A 25,484-nucleotide genomic window follows, 5' to 3' on the forward strand; every position below is an offset into this window, starting at 1 on the left:
ACTAATACCTTTCTCCCTCTACAACACTCTGTTATAGAGAGGTATATTTTCATTATTTAAGAAAGCTTGGAATATTTTAAGACAAAATATAAAATGCATGGAAAGGAACTCCACAACTAGGAGACGTTTTATTGAATGGCTTGACTTTTGGGAACTTCTGAGTTATGTTTCTTAATGCAGAGAATTCAATGATAACTGAATTTAAAATTATTCCCATTTGATTGTTTGTAACTCCTGCAACTAGAAACGCATTTGCTTAATAGCATTCTTCATTGGAAAGTGCTAATTCTCCACTATCCACTAATAAGAAAATGTGCATTAATTTAGTGTTATAGCTTTTCTGTTGTTTTGTTAGCTGAACTCAGCTGTTCTGAAATGGAAATCTTGATGTGGAAAAAAAAAAGAGTAAAGTCCTTTTGGAACACTGAGTCTGAGGACTGGGTAAGTCTTTTTTTTTTTTTTTAATTAACTTGAGTATTTCTTATATACATTTCGAGTGTTATTCCCTTTCCCGGTTTCCGGGCAAACATTCCCCTCCCCCCTCCCCTTCCTTATGGGTGGTCCCCTCCCCACCCTCCCCCCATTGCCGCCCTCCCCCCAACAGTCTAGTTCACTGGGGGTTCAGTCTTAGCAGGACCCAGGGCTTCCCCTTCCACTGGTGCTCTTACTAGGATATTCATTGCTACCTATGAGGTCAGAGTCCAAGGTCAGTCCAAGTCTTAATGGTGAAGAACTGTCGTGAGGCAATCAGGTAGGATAGTAGGTATTTAGAAACCCAGATGAAGAGAATGAAGGAAATCAACACACCGCCTAATTTAAAGTACAATTTTCCTGTGTACCTTAAAGCCTTAAGGTGTGGTTTTGTTTTGTCTTTTATATGAAGGGTCTCTTCTGGTTAGGACACTATTAATCAAGTGGTATAAATGAGTTTCTATGGGCAGTATTATTTTATCATGTTTCAGTGGGGAAACAAACACCAAGCATCTGTTAACTTTGTGGGTTGTCAAACAAATAAAATCGCTCCAACCTACCCAGGGATGGTATTTAAGAAGTTCAATACCAGGAAATCAGAAAACAAAAACAAATAATAAAAAATTAGGCAGTCCCTAATAAAATACGTTAAAAGTTTGATACCAGAAAATCAGGCACTACATTCTATTTTTCTTGCAAATGGTTTCCTAAATGTTAATATTCACTTCCAAGCAATGGATCCTTAGTCTAACCTTAGTCCTAATGTTTTGTCTTTGAGAAAATTGAGTTCAATATCCTCTCCATCCAGAACAGCAAAATAACTCAAAAGTTTTACCTCAAAAAATGTGCTGCTATTAAATACTACCGACAAGTACAAAATAATTGATCGTGAGTCCATTAGGAATTAGAGTATGCTAAAGTATTATTGAAAGTTTGTTTAACTGGTCATTCTTTTATAAAAGCCTTATTTTTTCTTGAAAGTATTTCAACCTTCACTCCTTCCATTCAAATTTATTCTAGAATAGAAAGACATGGTAGGCATCCCACTTCTACAAAACAAGGGTGTGGCCAGAACTTTCTTCTACAGTACTGTTGTCTCCCTATGCCACAATTTAGGCAAATGCACTAGCATGTGTGTATCTATCACACAATCAATACTCACTGGGGGATGCAAAGCATTATGTTCATTGGTTAATCTTTAATGTTCCTTTCATATCAGGCTGTATGACACAGCTCTCTGAGCGAGCTAACTGAAAATTATGTTTTAACCCACTGTTTACACAAAGGCTGAAAGGTATTTTATGATCATTTTTCATTTTCAAGGTCCATTTTCTATTATTAGCTGCAAAGCACATATGGAAATAGTATGTGTCCTAAAAATTCAAAAGCAAACTTATGTCTTTGACTTCAACAAACCAACTGGTAAGGATGTGTAATAGCACTAACAAGATCATGACTGCTGCATACTAACTTAGAATGTAGGGATATGACTGTTTAAATGCAAGTGCTTATTGAGATAAAACAAAAAGGAAAGGGGAAAATTAACCAAATTGAAACACAAAAGTCACAAAATATGACACCAAGACTAAATAATGCTGTTGTGCGATATCAGATCAGCTGTTGTTTAATATTGTCCAATCATTTTAAAAAAGACATCTCAAATAAGAATACAGAATTTATATATCACATGTAGGAAACAGATATTTGTGCATGGATAAAGATCACTTACATTTTCAAGAGAATACATACAGTTGGTTTTATTAAATTCCAATGTTACATGTCTCCTAGCCTAAATCACATACTCAGTAATCAGCTCTCTCTGAACTAAGCAAAAAAAAATGCACAGCAAACAGTACACCTAGCACACACAAGTGATACATTTCTAGTCACTAAACAAAGCTGATACTCTCCAGTTTACATTCATGAATTTTTTCTGTCAGTAGTAGTAGTTAATGGTATTTTCCTTAACAATATAAAATGACTTTTTAAATTTTCAGCATTTGATGAAAACAATACACATTACACACTGGTTCTGAATCATAAATTTAATAATGCCAATTTGGCCAGTTTATTATAAATGTTTTTTAAATGTACTCAAATTTCTGTGTCAATCATCAATATTGTTTCCTATTTAAAATGAGAAATTATTTTCTTGAAGTATGTAGAATTGTCTGATGCTTACTGAAATACATTATACGGTATCATATGTGCTAAGTGCACAAGTCCACTATAGTAAAACTTCAACTACATCACCATAGGATTCAAGGTAGATCAATATGCTGCTACACTGTAGCTCAAACCACATGGAAATCAGGAATAACACAGTGTAGCTTCACGTATACAGGGGAAAGATGATTCATTCAATGGTTAACTTCAAAGTCAGCTTAGGTAACACCAAGATCGCATCAACACCATGAAGTGCATATTCAAAGGCTTAACTATGACATTTTTAGGAGATTACAACACCAACATGAAACCTTTGGATAAAAACATCTTCACTTTCACTACAACTTCATTAGCTGTAAAACATTAGAAGCCTCATGGAAACTTTCTCTAGATGAAGCCACTTATGGATAATATACAAATCTGTCCGCACAAATTATTAGTGATTTAATTATTCTATCAAAACTTTGGCACCAACCATATCAGGAATTCATATATTAGCACGAATGTATTTTGCTCAGGCACCAAACTATTTTACTACATTTAGTATCTAAATGGACTCAGACGAGTGCTTTGGCTATGCACAAGCTATTAGAATACTTCTGTTGTTCTTTTAAGAAGAAAAGTTACTTTTTAGGAAATGATGGTAAAACACTGATATTATTTAGCATTATAACATATGAAAAGCATTTTGATTAGTGTTAATGAATTCCTAACCCATATTTATGTAAAATAATAAATATAGGTTAACTTTGAAAGGAATTTGGGAAGTTAATGTGCAGAGAAGACAAGACCTTGTAGACATCAATTACATAGTCAAACATTTGGACACTACTGCAATATGACATAGTATGAATATTACGGACCTATGCATGTTTGTTTAAAATTCCAACCTCTCCAAAAGAGGCTTAACAGAATATTCAAGTAATATGGCAGGAAACAAAATACCTTTGATATGAGATTAGACAAAAACAAAACAAAACAACAACAACAACAAAAAAGCCAACCCACAACACATTTAATTTTCTCTTCATCCAGTTAGCTGAGGAACACTAGAACTCATAAGCCAGTTGATGTTCGCTTTTTCATGTTACGTCTCTGAGCTAAACGTGAAGCAGCAACAGGCTCCAGGATTGGATGCCTGTTCTGGTTCCGAGCCAAAACAGAATATGCTGCAGCCACTGCTTCCTAGAATAATGAGAAAACATTACAAGTTCAGTAACAATCTCTGAGGCAAAAAGTATTTCATAATACGAAACAAGACCTCTATCTATGAAATGTACCCTTTTATATAAGCTCCTGTAGCAAGGACCCAAGATACAAAACCAACCATGTTGCCTGAATGGATGGATGAATGAAAGGATGGATGGACAGAAAGACAGACAGATAGAGATAGAGTTTGAAATATTTACACAGTACAAGTTTTACTTAACAAAAAGAACAAAATTGTGTCATAAGAAAATGCTTAGGAGATGAACATTTACAAATTCTACAGTTTTTCTCATATATGGCATCTTTGTTTTACCAGATACATATGCAACAAAGGATGGCCTTGCCTGACAACACTGGGATGGAAGTCCTTTGTACCTGGGGAGGTTTGATGTCCCAGAGTAGGGGGATGCTGGAGCGGTGGGGTGGGAAAGTATGGGTTGGTGGGGGAGTACCCTCATACAGGCAAAGGGGAGGGCTAAGAAGGCAGATGTGGGATGAGGGATGGGTGGAAGGGTAACCAGGAAGTGGGCTATCATGGGATGGGGAGTTGGTGGAGGGGGTAAGTGGGATATCATTTGAGATGTAAACAAATAAAATGATTAATAAAAACATAAAATTTAAAAAATAAAAATAAAAACAAAAATAAATAAATAAAAAGACAAAGGGTACTATTACCATTACTGATGTAGAGCAACATAAAGATAAGAGAAGGGGATATCGGGGGTATTAGAGAGTATGTATGAACAAAATACATCATATGTATGTGTGTGTATATATATACATATATATGTATATATATGTGTGTGTGTGTATTTTATTATACATACATAATAAAATGTCACCATAAAACCTATTATTTTGAGAAATTTATATAAAAGATGATTATCTTATCAGAAAAGACATAGTAAAAAAACATTAAGAAACAAAAAATCTTGAAGAAATAAAGATATTTTACATAGTTTTTAAAGAGTCATCAGTGGATAATATGAGAAATTCACTACACATTAAGTTTGTATTTGTTTTACCATAACAACCTGTGGCGGGTCATCTGAGGTTGGCTGATGACGCGGCAGTTGTTCTCTTTGGGTTATCCAAGGGTGCTTTAATACTTGTTCAGCAGTATAACGCTGATGTGGGTCCATGTGAAGCATATGAGAAAGCAAATCCTAAATGGATACAGAAATTTATTTGAAAATATATTAATTTAGATTTCCTCAAAATATGAAATCATCAATAGTTTTATAACGTTTTGTTTTATCAACACTTAGGAAAAAACAGTGTCTATACTCTGTACAATTAAATGAATTTATACAGAACAACAAAATTCTTGCAAAAGACACAAATATGAAAGGCAGAAAATGGAGGAAAAAGAGGAGGAGAAAGATACGTGGACTTTTCCTCTTTCTCTACCAATCTACAACATAAAATTAATTAGACAGAGATGAGACAGAATTCAGGAATATTGAACTTTAGATTAGAAATACGACCCTAACAACAGTGGAGGAGTGTTCCTCTTTCTCCACATCCTTGCCAGCTTTTGCTGTCACCTGAGTTTTTGACCTTAGCCATTATCACTGGTGTGAGGTGAAATCTCAGGATTGTTTTGATTTGCATTTCCCTTCTGGAAATCAGTCTGGAGGTTCCTCAGAAAATTGGACATTGAACTGCCTGAGGATCCAGCTATACCTCTCTTGGGCATATACCCAAAAGATGCCCCAACATATAAAAAAGACACGTGCTCCACTATGTTCATCGCAGCCTTATTTATACTAACCAGAAGCTGGAAAGAACCCAGATGCCCTTCAACAGAGGAATGGATACAGAAAATGTGGTACATCTACACAATGGAATATTACTCAGCTATCAAAAACAATGACTTTATGAAATTCGTAGGCAAATGGTTGGAACTAGAAAATATCATCCTGAGTGAGGTAACCCAATCACAGAAAAACACACATGGTATGCACTCATTGATAAGTGGCTTTTAGCCCAAATGCTTGAATTACCCTAGATGCCTAGAACAAACGAAACTCAAGACAGATGATCAAAATGTGAATGCTTCACTCCTTCTTTAAAAGGGGAACAAGAATACCCTTGGCAGGGAAGAGAGAGGCAAAGATTAAAACAGAGACTGAAGGAACACCCATTCAGAGCCTGCCCCACATGTGGCCCATACATATACAGCCACCCAATTAGACAAGATGGATGAAGCAAAGAAGTGCAGGCCGACAGGAGCCGGATGTAGATCGCTCCTGAGAGACACAGCCAGGATACAGCAAATACATAGGCGAATGCCAGCAGCAAACCACTGAACTGAGAATAGGACCCCCGTTGAAGGAATCAGAGAAAGAACTGGAAGAGCTTGAAGGGACTCGAGACCCCATATGTACAACAATGTCAAGCAACCAGAGCTTCCAGGGACTAAGCCACTACCCAAAGACTATACATGGACTGACCCTGGACTCTGACCTCATAAGTAGCAATGAATATCCTAGTAAGATCACCAGTGGAAGGGGAAGCCCTGGGTCCTGCTAAGACTGAACCCCCCAGTGAACTAGACTGGTGGGGGGAGGGCGGCAATGGGGGGAGGGTTGGGAGGGGAACACCCATAAAGAAGGGGAGGGGGAGGGATTAGGGGGATGTTGGTCTGGAAACCGGGAAGGGGAATAACAATCGAAATGTAAATAAGAAGTACTCAAGTTAATAAAGATAATTAAAAAAAAGGATTAAAGCACCAAAAAAAAAAAAAAAAGAAAAGAAAAGAAAAAAAGAAAAGAAAAGAAGAGAAAAGAAATACGACCCTAACAGAGCAGGAGAGGAAAGCATCTCCCTACAGCACAGTACGAAGCAAAAGAGATAAAATAAGTATGAGTTTCATAGGTGTACAATATGGAACTCAGGGAAGGAAGGAAGGAAGGAAGGAAGGAAGGAAGGAAGGAAGGAAGAAGGAAGGAAGGAAGGAAGGAAAGAGAGAATGAAAAAAAAGTGAAAACAATATCAGCAACTGGCATAGCAAGCAGACATTGAATTATAGGCCTTCTTTGCAGTTTTATAGTCAAAATATTTGACCAGAGAAATCAGGAAAACACGTATTTTTATTATCTTCAAACTCCAAAGTCTCCTCTTGTCCAATAACTGGGCAAGTAAATATCCTGAGAATCAGTGTGGGCCTAAAAAATTGGTTGTAATCTAGATGCAATTCCTAAACACAGGTCTCCTTATGTGGAAAATATGGGAATGACTACAGAAGAAAGGCCAGGTTGATTACATCTGGAGGCCTCCAACTGGATCTCTGGGAAGAGACCAGTATACCTAGCTCATAGGAACAGTCAGTGTTCCAAACCTGACCCTTAAGCACATATTGCTTTAGTCTGACAGATGAACACAATCTCAAATCACTGGAAACATTTGGTGGAACCTGCCTCAGGCATTCTTTCATGCACCCACATGCACTGGCAGAGCATGTTTGGTATAAAGGGGCATCCAACTGTTAGGAGACCTGTGGGTTCATCTAGCAGAAGCAGGTTAAAGGCAAGTCTAATACTCCTGTATTGCCTGTACTGGATGAGGAAAACACTTCCAGGAATTCAATTCAGCCAAGATCAAAATATTTTACAGCCCTTTTTGATCCAACCAGAGGGAAAACAATTAAAACAAATGCCCAAATGCCTCCTATACCAAGAAAATTGAAACATAAGAAGGCTGAAATACACTATCTTCATGAAGTAAGAAATACTGGCTTTTTATTTTTTTCCTTTTAGCATCACTTCCTATGTTTCATCCCAAATATGCTTTTTCTCTTTCTTCTCTTCCTTCTTTGCTTCTCTAATTTTTGATTTTTTTCACTACTTAAGTATTCACTTTTAACTTTAGTAACTTTTTTTTTGGTGTGGTCAATCATTTTTTTTTATTAACTTGAGTTTTTCTTATTTACATTTCGAATGTTATTCCCTTTCCCGGTTTCCGGGTTTCCAGGCAAACATCCCCCTAATCCTTCCCCCTCCCCTTCTTTATGGGTGTTCTCCTCCTCATCCTCCCCCCATTACCGCTCTCCCCCAACAATCTAGTTCACTGGGGGTTCAGTCTTAGCAGGACCCAGGGCTTCCCCTTCCACTGGTGATCTTACTAGGATATTCATTGCTACCTATGTGGTCGGAGCCCAGGGTCAGTCCATGTATAGTCTTTAGGTAGTGGCTTAGTCCCTGGAAGCTCTGGTTGGTTGGCATTGTTGTACATACGGGGTCTCAAGCCCCTTCAAGGTCTTCCAGTCCTTTCTCTGATTCCTTCAACGGGGGTCCCGTTCTCAGTTCAGTGGTTCGCTGCTGGCATTCTCCTCTGTATTTGCTGTATTCTGGCTGTGTCTCTCAGGATGACTTTAGTAACTTTTTGATTTCTAGATTTTGTTCTTTAAGATGCCTAGCTATCCTAGCTCCTGTCTTATCTATCTAACTTAGTTGGTATTTCCTATTATATTGTAGTTGGTTTGCCTTTTCCTACATTTAAACAATAAGTTTCCTTTTTAATTATTGTCACCTTGTTTTTCTCTCCTGAGTGACAATGGGGATCGTGCTTTGAAGAAAAGGCAGTTTGGATTTAATTCCAAGCACTTGGGAGAAAAGCAGAAGGATCTCTATGAGTTTGAGGTCAGCATATAAGCTTTCAATTTTGATTTATTCTACTTATTCATCACTATGATTCTACTTAAATTCATCTGGTACATATGATGTACCGGCATAATCTATAACATCTCACCAACATGGCTCCCTTAATATGTCCTGAATAAGAATGACAGCAATAGACATGCTAACATGGAAAGAGAAAAAGCTAAGAACTAAGCCTCCACCAAGAACTACAGGCAACAAGAGAATGCCTAGAACAAGAAAAGTATTCTCTCCCAGAGAAGAGCAAACCTATCACTTATCCAATACTAGATGGTCAGCCCTGAACACATAAACACACAGGTAAAAATATACACACAAGTAACACACTATACAGACTAAGTAGGTTGACACACACATGCACGCACACAGACACACGCACACACATGCACCAAAAACTAAAGAAAGAGGCCATGAATTTGAAAGACAGGAAAGTGGGTTCCACGGGAGGTGTTTGACAAAAGAACGAGAAGGGAAAATAAAGTAATTATAGTAAAATGTCAAATCCTGACACGAGAACAGAAGAAAGACAACAGTGCATACTGGGATATAATATCTAGATTTTAATAATTTGATATCCACACAGTAAAACTGAACACATTTATGACTTATACCTTTGCTCCACGTGAAATATTATCCCAGATTCCACCACTCAAAGAGAACCTCCCATTGCCTATGCGCAGAAGTATTTCCTCAGGAGTATCATTGGGTCCATTTGAAAATGGAGTGTAGCTGTTAATAAAAAAATTTTTAATAAACATAAGAAGCAAAGGTACATTTTATACATAATTAAAAGTGATCACTGTAAGTCTATATAAAATATAAAAAGCCACCAAGAGCATTAAATAATATTCTTCTCTACTAATAATATAAAATTATATGTTCAAAACAGTAAGTTTAATCCTTAATGCAGTTAAGACTCAATTTCTTTGCTTCCTTTGCTCCGGTAATAAATGCAAAATAAGGGTGGATTTTATATAAACATATAGTATTATAATAAGACCACAATAAAACACAAATATTCTATTCTGATAGGCATAAGTTAGCAAGGAAATATTCATATATCTATTTCAATTCTTACATGTTTGTAATGTATTAATTCATTAATATTTTATTTTTATGAACATAATTAGTAGAAACAAATTATAACTTTCAGTTAATACCCATGAAATTATGCATTTAATATTTATGTAAATATAAAAACTGTAGCCACTGAATTATGCACATGAAATTATTTATGGGTTAAAAGTAAATTCATAAATTTAAGATGAATTTTAAAAATTAACTTGACAAAATAGTGATCATTATTGTGGCACTTGATTAGATGTAATTGACATTCCTTTGTACTTGGGAATGGGAAAGCCAATTTATGGTTAGAAGTACAAGATAGCTCTGTTCAGTTGTGTTTTCATTCCTTTAATACCAAACACGTACTTACATATAATAGTTTCTTATCTAGTCATAAAGCAAATACTTGAAAACAGCAAGTAAGAAATTCTATTCCATGGTCTAAAACCTATAATATTGACTATATCTGATTAAAGTTACCAGTCAGTAAGAGCTTATAATATTTAAAATCCTGACATATGCAATTATATACAAAGCCAATTAAGTTTAAATTTATGGAGCAGTTAAATTTAATATTTAAATGTCATACCTAACTGTCTAATAGCTACTAGTCAAAGATTCCTTCTTTTTTGTAACTGAAAAATTTATATAGCCATAAATATTCACTTTTAAATAAAAGTACTACTCACTATTGAGAGTAAAATATCATTTTCATTAATTAAAAATTAGAAACATTAGTACAGTCTATGTAATTGTACCCGTTTTGAGCTTATCCTCATCTTTTTAATGGTAGACATGTATACTAATATTATTTAGTATTATGTTTATATTTGCTAGCAATCATCTTGCTAAATCTGTTGCTAAAAGAGACAGAATGAAAGTGATTTTTTAATAACTAACCATATTAATAAGCTCAGTCCTACTATAATATACAACTACCCTATAAACTTCATTAAAAAGTAAAATACTAAATGTACAAATAAAATTTTTATTCTCAAACATTTATTCTTTATAAAAGCCTTTATTTTTTTGTATCTTCCTCATTCTACAAACCCTGTAGGTTTAAAAATGTCAATGGAGTGTTTTGTAACATTATTTTTTTCTGTACATTTTCTAGATGAAGATATTCAGGTAAAGTTCAAATAACAAGAGTTTATAAATATCTTACCCAGCCAACATTGTGTACAAAAGGACTCCTAAGCTCCAAATATCACAGGCAGCATCATATCCCTGTTGAGTGAGAACCTATGAAAAAAATACTCGTGGTATAAAATATAACTAATATATACCTAAGATTTTTTTATATACTGGGATATTGATTTTTCTAATAATTTTGTAAACATTAATATAAAATTTTTAAATTATTTTATGTACTGAAGGGCAAAGGTAAAATATTTTCCAATTTGCAAACACTGCATAAACTGTCATTACTATAAGCTAAGTAATATAGACTACACACAAAATCAATAACCCTGAAAGATATAAATGCTCACCTCAATGAACTTTCATTTCTCATCTTTGCGAACTAGACATACAGACACCTAAACTTAAGATCAATATGTGCAGGTGTTTAATCGAACTATAAGTAGTATTGAGGTTTTGAATTCTGATATTGACTCTATGAAATAGATATTAATTATTCCAATTAGTTGTATGTGTATATGACTATTTTGTAAAATGAGTATATTAGACAACCATGCACTCCAATTATCATGAATTATAAAGATGAAACAGAGAAATGTTAATCATAAAGCTAGTCAGCACTATATAACAAGCAAGAACTAAAGGCCCGTGCTTTTTATGTCTATGAAATCCTTCATTTTTTCAGACGGTGTTTTCTTCTATAGCCCAGCATGCCTAAGAACTCATTATTATAGTCCATGCTGGCCTTAAACTTGTGGCAATCAGTTTGCTTCAACCTTCCACGTGCTGGGAATTCATCAGATATGAGTCATCATATTGGGCTGGATAACTCTTTGCTAGTGGTGTGTGTGTGTGTGTGTGTGTGTGTGTGTGTGTGTGTGTGAGAAAAAGAGAGTATGAGTATGTGCGTATGTGTTTCTGTACTTTGTAAAAGGACTACATATTATATAACTATAAACTTCAATTATGATTTGCTTCCATGTAATGTGGGTATAAATTTCCAATGGTAAAAAATGAGAAAAACATTGTGATCTAATGAGATAGTTTGAGATATGAGACTGGTGTCTTAAAAAGATCAGTGAATATATATATAAAATTTGTGTAACTACTTTTGTTTGGAACCCAGTATTGATAAAAATTAAACAATATTTTTACTATGAATTAATATAAATTTCTCTATGAACCTCAACAGCATAGAAAGATGAAGGGATTAGGCGCTCAGCAGTTACATGTTTCAACAGGCCAAGGTGCTTGCTGCCAAGTCTGATGACCTGAGTTTGATCCTGACACCTATAACTTCCATACGTATGCCATGGCATGAACATTCTTTTCATGCACACAAACACATAGAATAATCAGTGTAATTTTTAAATTTAACAAAGACAAATTGAGGGCATGTTTTATTTAAAACTTAAGCACACTGTTAATGCTTATAGGCATAGAAACAAAATTTAAAAAATTAATTCATTAACATTGGATGCTATGCAAACATAAGCCCAGACTTTTCATCTACAAAAGGTTAAAATATATTACAGTTTTGGATTTCATAATTATCAGATACATACGATAAATAACTTGTTTAAAATATATTTATAATTCCTCTAAAATATATTTATAATCAAATGTATGAATAGGAACACATATGTGGTTATGCATGGTGGTGCATGCTTGCAATCCTGGCAATCAGGTAGAAGCAAAAAGATCGAGAGTTCAAGACCAGTCTTAGCTATATAAATATCAAGGACCAGACCAGCACTAGCTGCATGAGACATTGTCTTAGAACAAATAAAGGACACACATGTAAAACTGAGGGGTACAGAAGGCTGAACTATAAAAGGCCTAGTAAGTGCGACCTAAAGCTATATAGCATTGTTTTCATTCTGGTATGTCCTCATTCCTCATCACCTTCCAGTTCTGAGCATCCCCTTGTTTCCCCAATTTGTCCTACTCATATCTGTACTTTCACAGCCTTACCAAAAGTGGTGGTTTTTCAAAACACAGTCCATGAATGAAGCTGCATGAGGAGAATTCTGAGAGCTTTTATGGTAATTCCAAGGAAACAAGGCAAAAGTCTTGTAACCTATGTTTCTCTATAACATGGGTTGTTATTGGAATGTGCTTTCGTGCTCCTCCCAGATGTAGTAAATAGGCATGAGTTTGTTTAACTTATACCACCTTACCCATTATAGTTGAAATGGTGTTTTCAAGCATATGTTGACCTTCTGACTGTATACAGCCTAAACTCATGTGACCTTTTCTCATTTGACCTTGCTTAACCCTTAGAATATAAATTGTCTGATCCTCGGAATAAAGTTGCCAATTGTATGAGACTATAGTCTTCCTCATTTTTAGGGTCCACTCTCCCAGGTTCATGCCACCAACTTGAGCATCAACAGTAGTTTTCACCTATAGTCCTCCATACTTAGGAGGCTGAGGCAGGAAGACTGCTTAAATGCAGAAGCCCAAGGCTTAAAAGACAAACAAAAAACCCAAATGGTGGTCACTATCTCCATAACTGTTTTAAGTTATAAGAATAGCATAGCTATGCAGTAGGTGTCAAAATGTTATGGCTGATCATGTAAAAAAGTTTTTTGATTTGCTACATACTTAAACGCATTCTGTAGCCCATATAAATTTCTATTATTTTTTAAAATAGGTACATGGCTAATTCAACCTTTATGATTCTGTTGTAGAATAGACTATCATCACTTGTATATAGTTCTACAGTATACTTGGAAATAATCTGAAATTTTAGAATAAAAGACTAACATTTAATTTATAACAATTTAGAAATAGTTACTAACTTTTGGCAGGGTATTTAGCACTTGATAAAATATTCCAAAGCACTCAAAACATACAAGTACAACCCAAGGGCAGTTCAAATGCCAGTTATGGAGAAATTTTCTCCACATGCCTACCTGAAAACTTTTGCTATTACAATAAACAAAATGTCTTACTGCAATGGCAGTCTGTTAGAATTAAAAGCAGCAGTGTACTGTATAATACTGTGTAATACATTCATTTCAAATGACTGCCTAACCATTCATCTTAAAATGTTTACCTAACCATTAATCTAAACATGCATACACTATGTTTATTCATTTTAATTTTTTTTGGTGTTCTTTTGGGGCACATTCATTCCTCAACTTTTTCTAGTAAGTTTCCATAATATCAAAGGGTAGAGCTATACAAAATTAAGCCAACATTAAGAATTTGACCATTAAAATAAAGTTAATAATTCACTGTTATTTGCATTAAAGAAATTAATTTACAATATTCACGGTGACTATGTAGCTTACATGTAACAAAAGATGCCACTTTTCAAATATTCTGTTCTCCTATCTTATTAAGTCTAGTCTTAGTCTAAGCCAAGTCTAAAAAGGCTAGAAATATTGATGGGGAAGGGACTATTTCATACATCTGAGGGTAGTCCAAATAAAATAACCTCTTTTGGGAATATGTGTCCTAAATTCGATTTTGTAAAGAACAGTTTTCTACCCAGTAAAGTTCAGTAAAAATTGTACATTTGTTGTACTATGAGTTTTATTCAAGTACAGAATAAATCATGAGGTAAATATTTGCTTAATTTGTAGCAGGCCAAATCAGATCATAAAGAGCTTATGAAAGCAAACACTGTATCCCCAATAATAGCATTTTAAAGCAAAATTTTATAAAAAATAAAATGAAAGTTTTTATTAATAAAAGTATACTTTTCTATATTTTCATATTCATTACAGGAAAATAATTTTCCTAACGACTAATTTAAAATGTTAATTTATGGGCTTAATTTATCTGCTTAAAATTATCAATTATTTGCTGAAATATAAAATACATATGTGAGATAAAAATTAACTTTCAGATTATTTAGTACATTTCTCTGGTTTAGAAAATTCAAATTTTCAAAAGGAGAGTTGTAGATATCGGGATTAGTATGCCATGATTCCCACTGGTTATCTACATCTATAACATATTAAGAACAATTGTTGACGCCGCAGCAGCTCTCTGCTCCCAGACCCGGTGAGAGAGAGACCCAACCCCCTGGTCAGGTGGGCACTACTGAGGCTGCAGAGCGGAAGAGACCACCAACACTGCTCACCCCTGCCCACATCCCTGGCCCAAGAGGAAACTGTATAAGGCCTCTGGGCTCCCGTGGGGGAGGGCCCAGGAGCGGCAGGACCCCTGCCTGAGACACCACCAGAACCTGAAGGAAACAGACCGGATAAACAGTTCTCTCTGCACCCAAATCCCATGGGAGGGAGAGCTGAACCTTCAGAGGCAGACAAGCCTGGGAAACCAGAAGAGACTGCTCCCTGCACACACATCTCGGACGCCAGAGGAAAAAGCCAAAGACCATCTGGAACCCTAGTGCACTGAAGCTCCCGGAAGGGGCGGCACAGGTCTTCCTGGTTGCTGCCGCTGCAGAGAGCCCCTGGGCAGCACCCCACGAGCGAACCTGAGCCTCGGGACCACAGGTAAGACCAAATTTTCTGCTGCAAGAAAGCTGCCTGGTGAACTCAAGACACAGGCCCACAGGAACAGCTGAAGACCTGTAGAGAGGAAAAACTACACGCCCGAAAGCAGAACACTCTGTCACCATAACTGACTGAAAGAGAGGAAAACAGGTCTACAGCACTTCTGACACACAGGCTTATAGGACAGTCTAGCCACTGTCAGAAATAGCAGAACAGAGTAACACTAGAGATAATCTGATGGCGAGAGGCAAGCGCAGGAACCCAAGCAACAGAAACCAAGACTACATGCCATCATCGGAGCCCAATTCTCCCACCAAAACAAACATGGAATATCCAAACACACCAGAAAAGCAAGATCTAGTTTCAAAATCATATTTGATCATGATGCTGGAGGACTTCAAGAAAGACATGAACACACTTAGGGAAGCACAGGAAAACTTTAATAAACAAGTAAAAGCCTACAGAGAGGAATCGCAAAAATCCCTGAAAGAATTCCAGGAAAACACAATCAAACAGTTGAAGGAATTAAAAATGGAAATAGAAGCAATCAAGAAAGAACACATGGAAACAACCCTGGATATAGAAAACCAAAAGAAAAGACAAGGAGCTGTAGATACAAGCTTCACCAACAGAATACAAGAGATGGAAGAGAGAATCTCAGGAGCAGAAGATTCCATAGAAATCATTGACTCAACTGTCAAAGATAATGTAAAGCGGAAAAAGCTACTGGTCCAAAACATACAGGAAATCCAGGACTCAATGAGAAGATCAAACCTAAGGATAATAGGTATAGAAGAGAGTGAAGACTCCCAGCTCAAAGGACCAGTAAATATCTTCAACAAAATCATAGAAGAAAACTTCCCTAACCTAAAAAAAGAGATACCCATAGACATACAAGAAGCCTACAGAACTCCAAATAGATTGGACCAGAAAAGAAACACCTCCCGTCACATAATTGTCAAAACACCAAACGCACAAAATAAAGAAAGAATATTAAAAGCAGTAAGGGAAAAAGGTCAAGTAACATATAAAGGGAGACCTATCAGAATCACACCAGACTTCTCGCCAGAAACTATGAAGGCCAGAAGATCCTGGACTGATGTCATACAGACCCTAAGAGAACACAAATGCCAGCCCAGGTTACTGTATCCAGCAAAACTCTCAATTAACATTGATGGAGAAACCAAGATATTCCATGACAAAACCAAATTTACACAATATCTTTCTACAAATCCAGCACTACAAAGGATAATAAATGGTAAAGCCCAACATAAGGAGGCAAGCTATACCCTAGAAGAAGCAAGAAACTAATCGTCTTGGCAACAAAACAAAGAGAATGAAAGCACACAAACATAACCTCACATCCAAATATGAATATAACGGGAAGCAATAATCACTATTCCTTAATATCTCTCAATATCAATGGCCTCAACTCCCCAATAAAAAGACATAGATTAACAAACTGGATACGCAACGAGGACCCTGCATTCTGATGCCTACAGGAAACACACCTCAGAGACAAAGACAGACACTACCTCAGAGTGAAAGGCTGGAAAACAACTTTCCAAGCAAATGGTCAGAAGAAGCAAGCTGGAGTAGCCATTCTAATATCAAATAAAATCAATTTCCAACTAAAAGTCATCAAAAAAGATAAGGAAGGACACTTCATATTCATCAAAGGAAAAATCAACCAAGATGAACTCTCAATCCTAAATATCTATGCCCCAAATACAAGGGCACCTACATACGTAAAAGAAACCTTACTAAAGCTCAAAACACACATTGCACCTCACACAATAATAGTGGGAGATTTCAACACCCCACTCTCATCAGTGGACAGATCATGGAAACAGAAATTAAACAGTGATGTAGACAGACTAAGAGAAGTCATGAGCCAAATGGACTTAACGGATATTTATAGAACATTCTATCCTAAAGCAAAAGGATATACCTTCTTCTCAGCTCCTCATGGTACTTTCTTCAAAATTGACCATATAATTGGTCAAAAAACGGGCCTCAACAGGTACAGAAAGATAGAAATAATCCCATGTGTGCTATCAGACCACCACGGCCTAAAACTGGTCTTCAATAACAATAAGGGAAGAATGCCCACATATACGTGGAAATTGAACAATGCTCTACTCAATGATAACCTGGTCAAAGAAGAAATAAAGAAAGAAATTAAAAACTTTTTAGAATTTAATGAAAATGAAGATACAACATACTCAAACTTATGGGACACAATGAAAGCTGTGCTAAGAGGAAAACTCATAGCGCTGAGTGCCTGCAGAAAGAAACAGGAAAGAGCATATGTCAGCAGCTTGACAGCACACCTAAAAGCTCTAGAACAAAAAGAAGCAAATACACCCAGGAGGAGTAGAAGGCAGGAAATAATCAAACTCAGAGCTGAAATCAACCAAGTAGAAACAAAAAGGACCATAGAAAGAATCAACAGAACCAAAAGTTGGTTCTTTGAGAAAATCAACAAGATAGATAAACCCTTAGCCAGACTAACGAGAGGACACAGAGAGTGTGTCCAAATTAACAAAATCAGAAATGAAAAGGGAGACATAACTACAGATTCGGAGGAAATTCAAAAAATCATCAGATCTTACTATAAAAACCTATATTCAACAAAATTTGAAAATCTTCAGGAAATGGACAATTTCCTAGACAGATACCAGGTATCGAAGTTAAATCAGGAACAGATAAACCAGTTAAACAACCCCATAACTCCTAAGGAAATAGAAGCAGTCATTAAAGGTCTCCCAACCAAAAAGAGCCCAGGTCCAGACGGGTTTAGTGCAGAATTCTATCAAACCTTCATAGAAGACCTCATACCAATATTATCCAAACTATTCCACAAAATTGAAACAGATGGATCACTACCGAATTCCTTCTACGAAGCCACAATTACTCTTATACCTAAACCACACAAAGACACAACAAAGAAAGAGAACTTCAGACCAATTTTCCTTATGAATATCGACGCAAAAATACTCAATAAAATTCTGGCAAACCGAATTCAAGAGCACATCAAAACAATCATCCACCATGATCAAGTAGGCTTCATCCCAGGCATGCAGGGATGGTTTAATATACGGAAAACCATCAACGTGATCCATTATATAAACAAACTGAAAGAACAGAACCACATGATCATTTCATTAGATGCTGAGAAAGCATTTGACAAAATTCAACACCCCTTCATGATAAAAGTCCTGGAAAGAATAGGAATTCAAGGCCCATACCTAAACATAGTAAAAGCCATATACAGCAAACCAGTTGCTAACATTAAACTAAATGGAGAGAAACTTGAAGCAATCCCACTAAAATCAGGGACTAGACAAGGCTGCCCACTCTCTCCCTACTTATTCAATATAGTTCTTGAAGTTCTAGCCAGAGCAATCAGACAACAAAAGGAGATCAAAGGGATACAGATCGGAAAAGAAGAGGTCAAAATATCACTATTTGCAGATGACATGATAGTATATTTAAGTGATCCCAAAAGTTCCACCAGAGAACTACTAAAGCTGATAAACAACTTCAGCAAAGTGGCTGGGTATAAAATTAACTCAAATAAATCAGTTGCCTTCCTCTATACAAAAGAGAAACAAGCCGAGAAAGAAATTAGGGAAACGACACCCTTCATAATAGACCCAAATAATATAAAGTACCTCGGTGTGACTTTAACCAAGCAAGTAAAAGATCTGTACAATAAGAACTTCAAGACACTGAGGAAAGAAATTGAAGAAGACCTCAGAAGATGGAAAGATCTCCCATGCTCATGGATTGGCAGGATTAATATAGTAAAAATGGCCATTTTACCAAAAGCAATCTACAGATTCAATGCAATCCCCATCAAAATACCAATCCAATTCTTCAAAGAGTTAGACAGAACAATTTGCAAATTCATCTGGAATAACAAAAAACCCACGATAGCTAAAGCTATCCTCAACAATAAAAGGACTTCAGGGGGGAATCACTATCCCTGATCTCAAGCAGTATTACAGAGCAATAGTGATAAAAACTGCATGGTATTGGTACAGAGACAGACAGATAGACCAATGGAATAAAATTGAAGACCCAGAAATGAACCCACACACCTATGGTCACTTGATTTTTGACAAAGGAGCCAAAACCATCCAATGGAAAAAAGATAGCATTTTCAGCAAATGGTGCTGGTTCAACTGGAGGGCAACATGTAGAAGAATGCAGATCGATCCATCCTTATCACCCTGTACAAAGCTTAAGTCCAAGTGGATCAAGGACCTCCACATCAAACCAGACACACTCAAACTAATAGAAGAAAAACTAGGGAAGCATCTGGAACACATGGGCACTGGAAAAAATTTCCTGAACAAAACACCAATGGCTTATGCTCTAAGATCAAGAATCGACAAATGGGATCTCATAAAACTGCAAAGCTTCTGTAAGGCAAAGGACACTGTGGTTAGGACAAAACGGCAAGCAACAGATTGGGAAAAGATCTTTACCAATCCTACAACAGATAGAGGCCTTATATCCAAAATATACAAAGAACTCAAGAAGTTAGACCGCAGGGAGACAAATAACCCTATTAAAAAATGGGGTTCAGAGCTAAACAAAGAATTCACAGCTGAGGAATGCCGAATGGCTGAGAAACACCTAAAGAAATGTTCAACATCTTTAGTCATAAGGGAAATGCAAATCAAAACAACCCTGAGATTTCACCTCACACCAGTGCGATTGGCTAAGATCAAAAACTCAGGTGACAGCAGATGCTGGCGAGGATGTGGAGAAAGAGAAACACTCCTCCATTGTTGGTGGGATTGCAGACTGGTAAAACCATTCTTGAAATCAGTCTGGAGGTTCCTCAGAAAATTGGACATTGAACTGCCTGAGGATCCACCTATACCTCTCTTGGGCATATACCCAAAAGATGCCTCAACATATAAAAGAGACACGTGCTCCACTATGTTCATCGCAGCCTTATTTATAATAGCCAGAAAATGGAAAGAACCCAGATGCCCTTCAACAGAGGAATGGATACAGAAAATGTGGTACATCTACACAATGGAATATTACTCAGCTATCAAAAACAACGAGTTTATGAAATTCGTAGGCAAATGGTTGGAACTGGAGAATATCATCCTGAGTGAGCTAACCCAATCACAGAAAGACATACATGGTATGCACTCATTGATAAGTGGCTATTAGCCCAAATGCTTGAATTACCCTAGATCCCTAGAACAAACGAAACTCAAGACGGATGATCAAAATGTGAATGCTTCACTCCTTCTTTAAATGAGGAAAAAGAATACCCTTGGCAGGGAAGGGAGAGGCAAAGATTAAAACAGAGACTGAAGGAACACCCATTCAGAGCCTGCCCCACATGTGGCCCATACATATACAGCCACCCAATTAGACAAGATGGATGAAGCAAAGAAGTGCAGACCGACAGGAGCCGGATGTAGATCGCTCCTGAGAGACACAGCCAGAATACAGCAAATATAGAGGCGAATGCCAGCAGCAAACCACTGAACTGAGAATAGGTCCCCTATTGAAGGAATCAGAGAAAGAACTGGAAGAGCTTGAAGGGGCTCGAGACCCCAAAAGTACAACAATGCCAAGCAACCAGAGCTTCCAGGGACTAAGCCACTACCTAAAGACTATACATGGACTGACCCTGGACTCTGACCCCATAGGTAGCAATGAATACCCTAGTAAGAGCACTAGTGGAAGGGGAAGCCCTGGGTCCTGCTAAGACTGAACCCCCAGTGAACTAGTCTATGGGGGGAGGGCGGCAATGGGGGGAGGGTTGGGAGGGGAACACCCATAAGGAAGGGGAGGGGGGAGGGGGATGTTTGCCCGGAAACCGGGAAAGGGAATAACACTCGAAATGTATATAAGAAATACTCAAGTTAATAAAAAAAAAAAAAAAGAACAATTGTTGACTTATAAACAACTATTATAAAGAAATGTATGTAGTCAATGCAATCCTTGACTGATGTTTCACAGATTTTGTCTTCACTGCTTCAGGAGGTAGTAATATCAGAGAGCATCCCAAAACGACAATCTATATTCCTAAACTTTTCCAGTCTCATCTTTCTTGACTCTTTCCCCAGGAAAAAGAAATGGTTTATCAGGAAAAGACAATGTTTCTATTTAAAAACAAAGCAAGAATGCCATCTAAGGCGCTATATCTCAGTCCTAAAATAAATGGTTCTCAGCAAGGCACGATAATACATGCCTGTAATCCAGCTATAAGGAGACAAATACAGGAGACTTGCTGTAAGCTCCAGCTACAGTAACAGCCAGAGCCATAGTGAAAGCCTGCTTTGAAATCATTTGATTTCTGTGTTAGTAAATAGCCTAATAAAACAGATTACTCCAGTTATAAGATGCATTTGTTTTAGATGCTAGTAACTAACTCTTTAAATCAAGAACTATAATTCAAAATTATAAAAGAGCTTCTTAGTTGAGAAAAAAAGGCAACTCTGTTTTTACTTGTCTTCACCAACTTGCCTGATGCCTTAAAGACTTAATCTAAGGAAAACAAGGAAAGGTCAACGGTAATAGTTAAAGAATACCTCAGGGGCTACAAAGTTTGCAGTGTAGCATGGAGTTAACAGAAGTCCATTTTCTCCTCGAAGCTGTTTTGCAAATCCAAAGTCACAGATCTTGATTGAATCTGGATGGCCTGATTCATCCATGTACAAAATATTACTGGGCTTAAGATCACGATGAACGACCTTGAACATAAAACAAATGGCATTATATTTGTATAACTAAATCACTGTTAAAATAGTTCATATATTCATAGGGAAAAATCTCATTCTTTCTGAACCTATGTCATCAAAAATAATGACTCAAGTATTCTGCTTTAATTTCTACCAGTTTCGGTGTTTCCAATTTCAAATCTTGGTTCTACTTTTAGATATAATTTACTATAAGGTCTTACCTAGTGCCCCATCCCCCACTCCAACTATTTACTCAATATAACAAAATGTAAAAGCTTGTAAGTCCAAGATAATTTAGAAAATCAGACAGACGCTGATAAGTAACACACATTGGTTGAAGAAGGAAACAGGAAGTTATACATAGGTTTCCCTATCTGTGTCTTTTACCCTAGAATTAAGAGCAGTCTTTAGAGAGGACTGAGGTGCCAAATGCCTTTAATCCCAGTACTTGGGAAGCAGAGGCAGGAGGATCTATGAGTTCGAGGCCAGTCTGGTCTATAAAGTGAGTTCCATGGCTGTCAAGGCCACATAGAGAAACTTTGCCTCAAAAAAAAATCAAACAAAACCAAACCAACCACCTACCAAAAACAGAAACAGTCTCTATTATATACAAGGATAGTTCATATTCATTTGAAAATAGTAGTTTTTCTGAGAAGAGCACAAATACAAAGTATTGAATAGTATAAAGAAAATAACCAGAACTGATACATAAAACAAAAAAAAATTGGAAAGGGTTTGAGCTTTTAGATGAAAATAAATATGAAGATATCAGAGCTAGTACATAAAACAAGGAAATTACAGTTCTAACTCAGCCAAAATTACACTTAAACCTACACTTAGACCACTGGGAATAGTAACAGAATATAAATATCTTCATGACATTTTATCACCAGAGGACACAATCCCAACCATTTGACTTACATAAACAAGACAAGTTGAACACAATCAAGAAGAAAAAATAATCTACTTCTGATTCTCAGATGAATCAAGTTAGAATGTATTGGATTTTTAGTGGTTATAATAAAAAACTCAAAGAAATAAAAAAAATTGTTTACAGTGCATGAAACTCTCAAGAAAAACCTGTAAACTCAGTAGAAAAACCAAATCACTGAAGAAGGCCAAAATGAATTGGTAAAACTCTTGATATTCTTCATGTGATGATGATTCTTCTGTTCCCACTATCGATTCAATTTAGCTCTAGCATACAGAAGTATTGTATCCTATGGTGATATTAAGCTATGACGATACTTATATTCTGTTACTATTCTCCAGTGGCTATAATTTTGTTAAACTGTAATATTTGCTGAGTTTGAACTGAAAATTACTTGTTTGGTCAACTAGTTCTGGTATATTCCTAACCTTTTCTTATCAATGCACAACAATGTATGCTCTTTAGACATAAAGGACAAAATCTTCCTTAGTATTTGAATCTGTAATACCTTTTTCCTTACAATGTCTATCATATATAAGTGTTCATAGAATAAGGTGGTATTTTTATTTCAATTCATGTGCCCTATATATGAAATGAAAAAAAACAAACAAGACTTCATAAAGTTTAACATATTGATAGTCAACATGTTTAGAATAAAAACTTACTGCCATATTTAGGACAGTTGGTGAGCCAATATATAGTCTTTTTTGGTGCTAGAATTAATAATAAAATAATTCTAATGATTTTTGATATGTTGTGATTTTTTCTTGTTAGACTTTTGAAGTTTAGGCTTGCCTGGAACTCACTATGTAACTTAGGCTGATTTCAAGTTTTAGCAACTGTTTTGCCTTGGTCACCCATGTGCTGAAATTACAGGTGGAAGCTACTATGTCTATCTAGCTTGGATTTTTTTTTAATGTTTTACTTTAAAGTTTGATTAGGCTTGATAATTTCAAGGTCAGGGTTAGGTATACATAGCTCACACTACTTTCTATAACTTTACTAGAACATTAAGTCTTATTAGAATTTCCTCTATAAAAGTATCTTACAAAACATAATGTAGATCCAATAATTGAAGGAAGAATGATACCGTAACTTACTCCTTGAGAATGAAGGTATTCAACTGTCTTGGTAATTACATACAGCACATTACTAGCTTCCTGCTCTGAGAAACATTTCTTTTTGAGAATGCGATCCAGAAGTTCTCCTCCTTTCATCAAGTCCGTAACAAGGTAAACATATTTCCCATCATCAAAGACCTACAAAGGAATGTGTTTTAAATTTTTATTACTTATAATCATTATCCTAATTTCTGCAAGTTATAATTACTTTGCTTGGTTAGTACAACTCCTAGTATCAAAATACACATATAACTTCTTTCTTGTTAATGTAGTACAGACTTACTACAGGATGAATTAGATAAATTATCTGTTATGGAGTTCTGTAAGTTCACATCCAACATAGAGTTTGATAATATGGAGTTTTTGAGGTAGAAGGTTAAAGTTCTATCAAACCACATAAATAAAAGAGTAGAATTCTGTGCCTTTCAAATATCATGTATATTGTATTTTCATTATATTTTCTTCAATAATAACCATATTTGTGATAGTAAACACAGCATTTATTAGTTCATTGATGAGTATGGTATCATAAACAAATCTTGAATTCAAATAATATATTATAATAAATAGATAAAAGCATTTGTACTTGGTATGGGATATATTTTACACATACATATAAGTACATACACACAAACTACTGTTTAAATATAATAAACAAAATTGTATCATGTTACCCAAAACAAATAGATCAAGATGATGGTTAACATTTTGAATATTTAGAAAAGTGAGCCTATTTTCTAATGTAAAGCCATCATTCATTGATACATATCAATGTGTGTGCTAACATGTTTAGTTTGTATAACTATAGGCTAATACTATTTCATTCAAGGAATGAATTCTATAGCCTATTCGTTGTAATCAAGAAAATAAATTTTCAGAACCAATTTCATTCATATTTATAGGAGCAAGAAAAATGTTTCTAGTCGCAATATTGCTGAGTTAACTATTCAGAATATATTCAGATTAATAGGATATTCTTTTATCAACAATCATTGTTCCTTACTGAAATCCTTAAAAAAGAGAATGTATAGAATTACTGGAGAAGGAAAGTAGCAAATTGAGGTCTGAGGGCACAGCTATAAAGGTCTAGTCCATAACTTCATGAACTTAGTTGGCAGATTTTGAAATACTTACCTCCTTTAAAGAGATAATGTTGGGATGTTGTCCATAGCGCATCAGAATTTCAATTTCTTCTGAGGGGTCTCTCTTATTTTTATCAATGATCTAAGAAACAAATGAAAAAAATTTTCAAAAACAATCACCTGATTTTCTTTAAGTAGAAAGAAGTATTTTCCATTTATATCTACCTCTTTGTAGCATTTTGTTATTGTTTTGAGATGGATTGTACAATTTGGCTCAGTGTTGAACTCATTCCATAGCCCAGTCTGGTCCCAAATATATGATAAGCCCTGTACTCAACTTACATGCACATGCCACCATGTCAACTTTCAGTCTAGTTAAACTATTAAGAAATACTTAAGAATTTAAGAACATCATTCTTTAAATGTTTTAACATTTAAAAA

At 35.8% G+C, this 25,484-nt stretch overlaps 1 protein-coding gene across 11 annotated transcripts in view; it reads right to left on the reverse strand.

The window, feature by feature from the left end:
• Nucleotides 1-2,064: 2,064 nt before the first annotated feature.
• Rps6ka6 (ribosomal protein S6 kinase A6) overlaps nucleotides 2,065-25,484 on the reverse strand; it is a 154,436-nt gene continuing 131,016 nt past the window's right edge. For 3 of the 11 annotated variants that reach the window (XM_087599853.1, XM_087599861.1, XM_087599858.1), the window contains 7 exons: nucleotides 25,096-25,185; nucleotides 23,941-24,099; nucleotides 21,760-21,921; nucleotides 10,741-10,802; nucleotides 9,119-9,236; nucleotides 4,881-5,012; nucleotides 2,065-3,822 (listed from right to left, as the gene is read on the reverse strand). In XM_087599853.1, the coding sequence (XP_087455979.1) occupies nucleotides 3,694-3,822; nucleotides 4,881-5,012; nucleotides 9,119-9,236; nucleotides 10,741-10,802; nucleotides 21,760-21,921; nucleotides 23,941-24,099; nucleotides 25,096-25,185 (852 nt within the window). In that variant the 3' untranslated portion in view covers nucleotides 2,065-3,693. 11 annotated transcript variants of the gene reach the window in all.

This window comes from Rattus norvegicus, chromosome X (assembly GCF_021556685.1).
Source record: "Rattus norvegicus strain SHRSP/BbbUtx chromosome X, alternate assembly SHRSP_T2T, whole genome shotgun sequence".
Classification (NCBI taxonomy): Eukaryota; Metazoa; Chordata; class Mammalia; order Rodentia; family Muridae; genus Rattus; species Rattus norvegicus.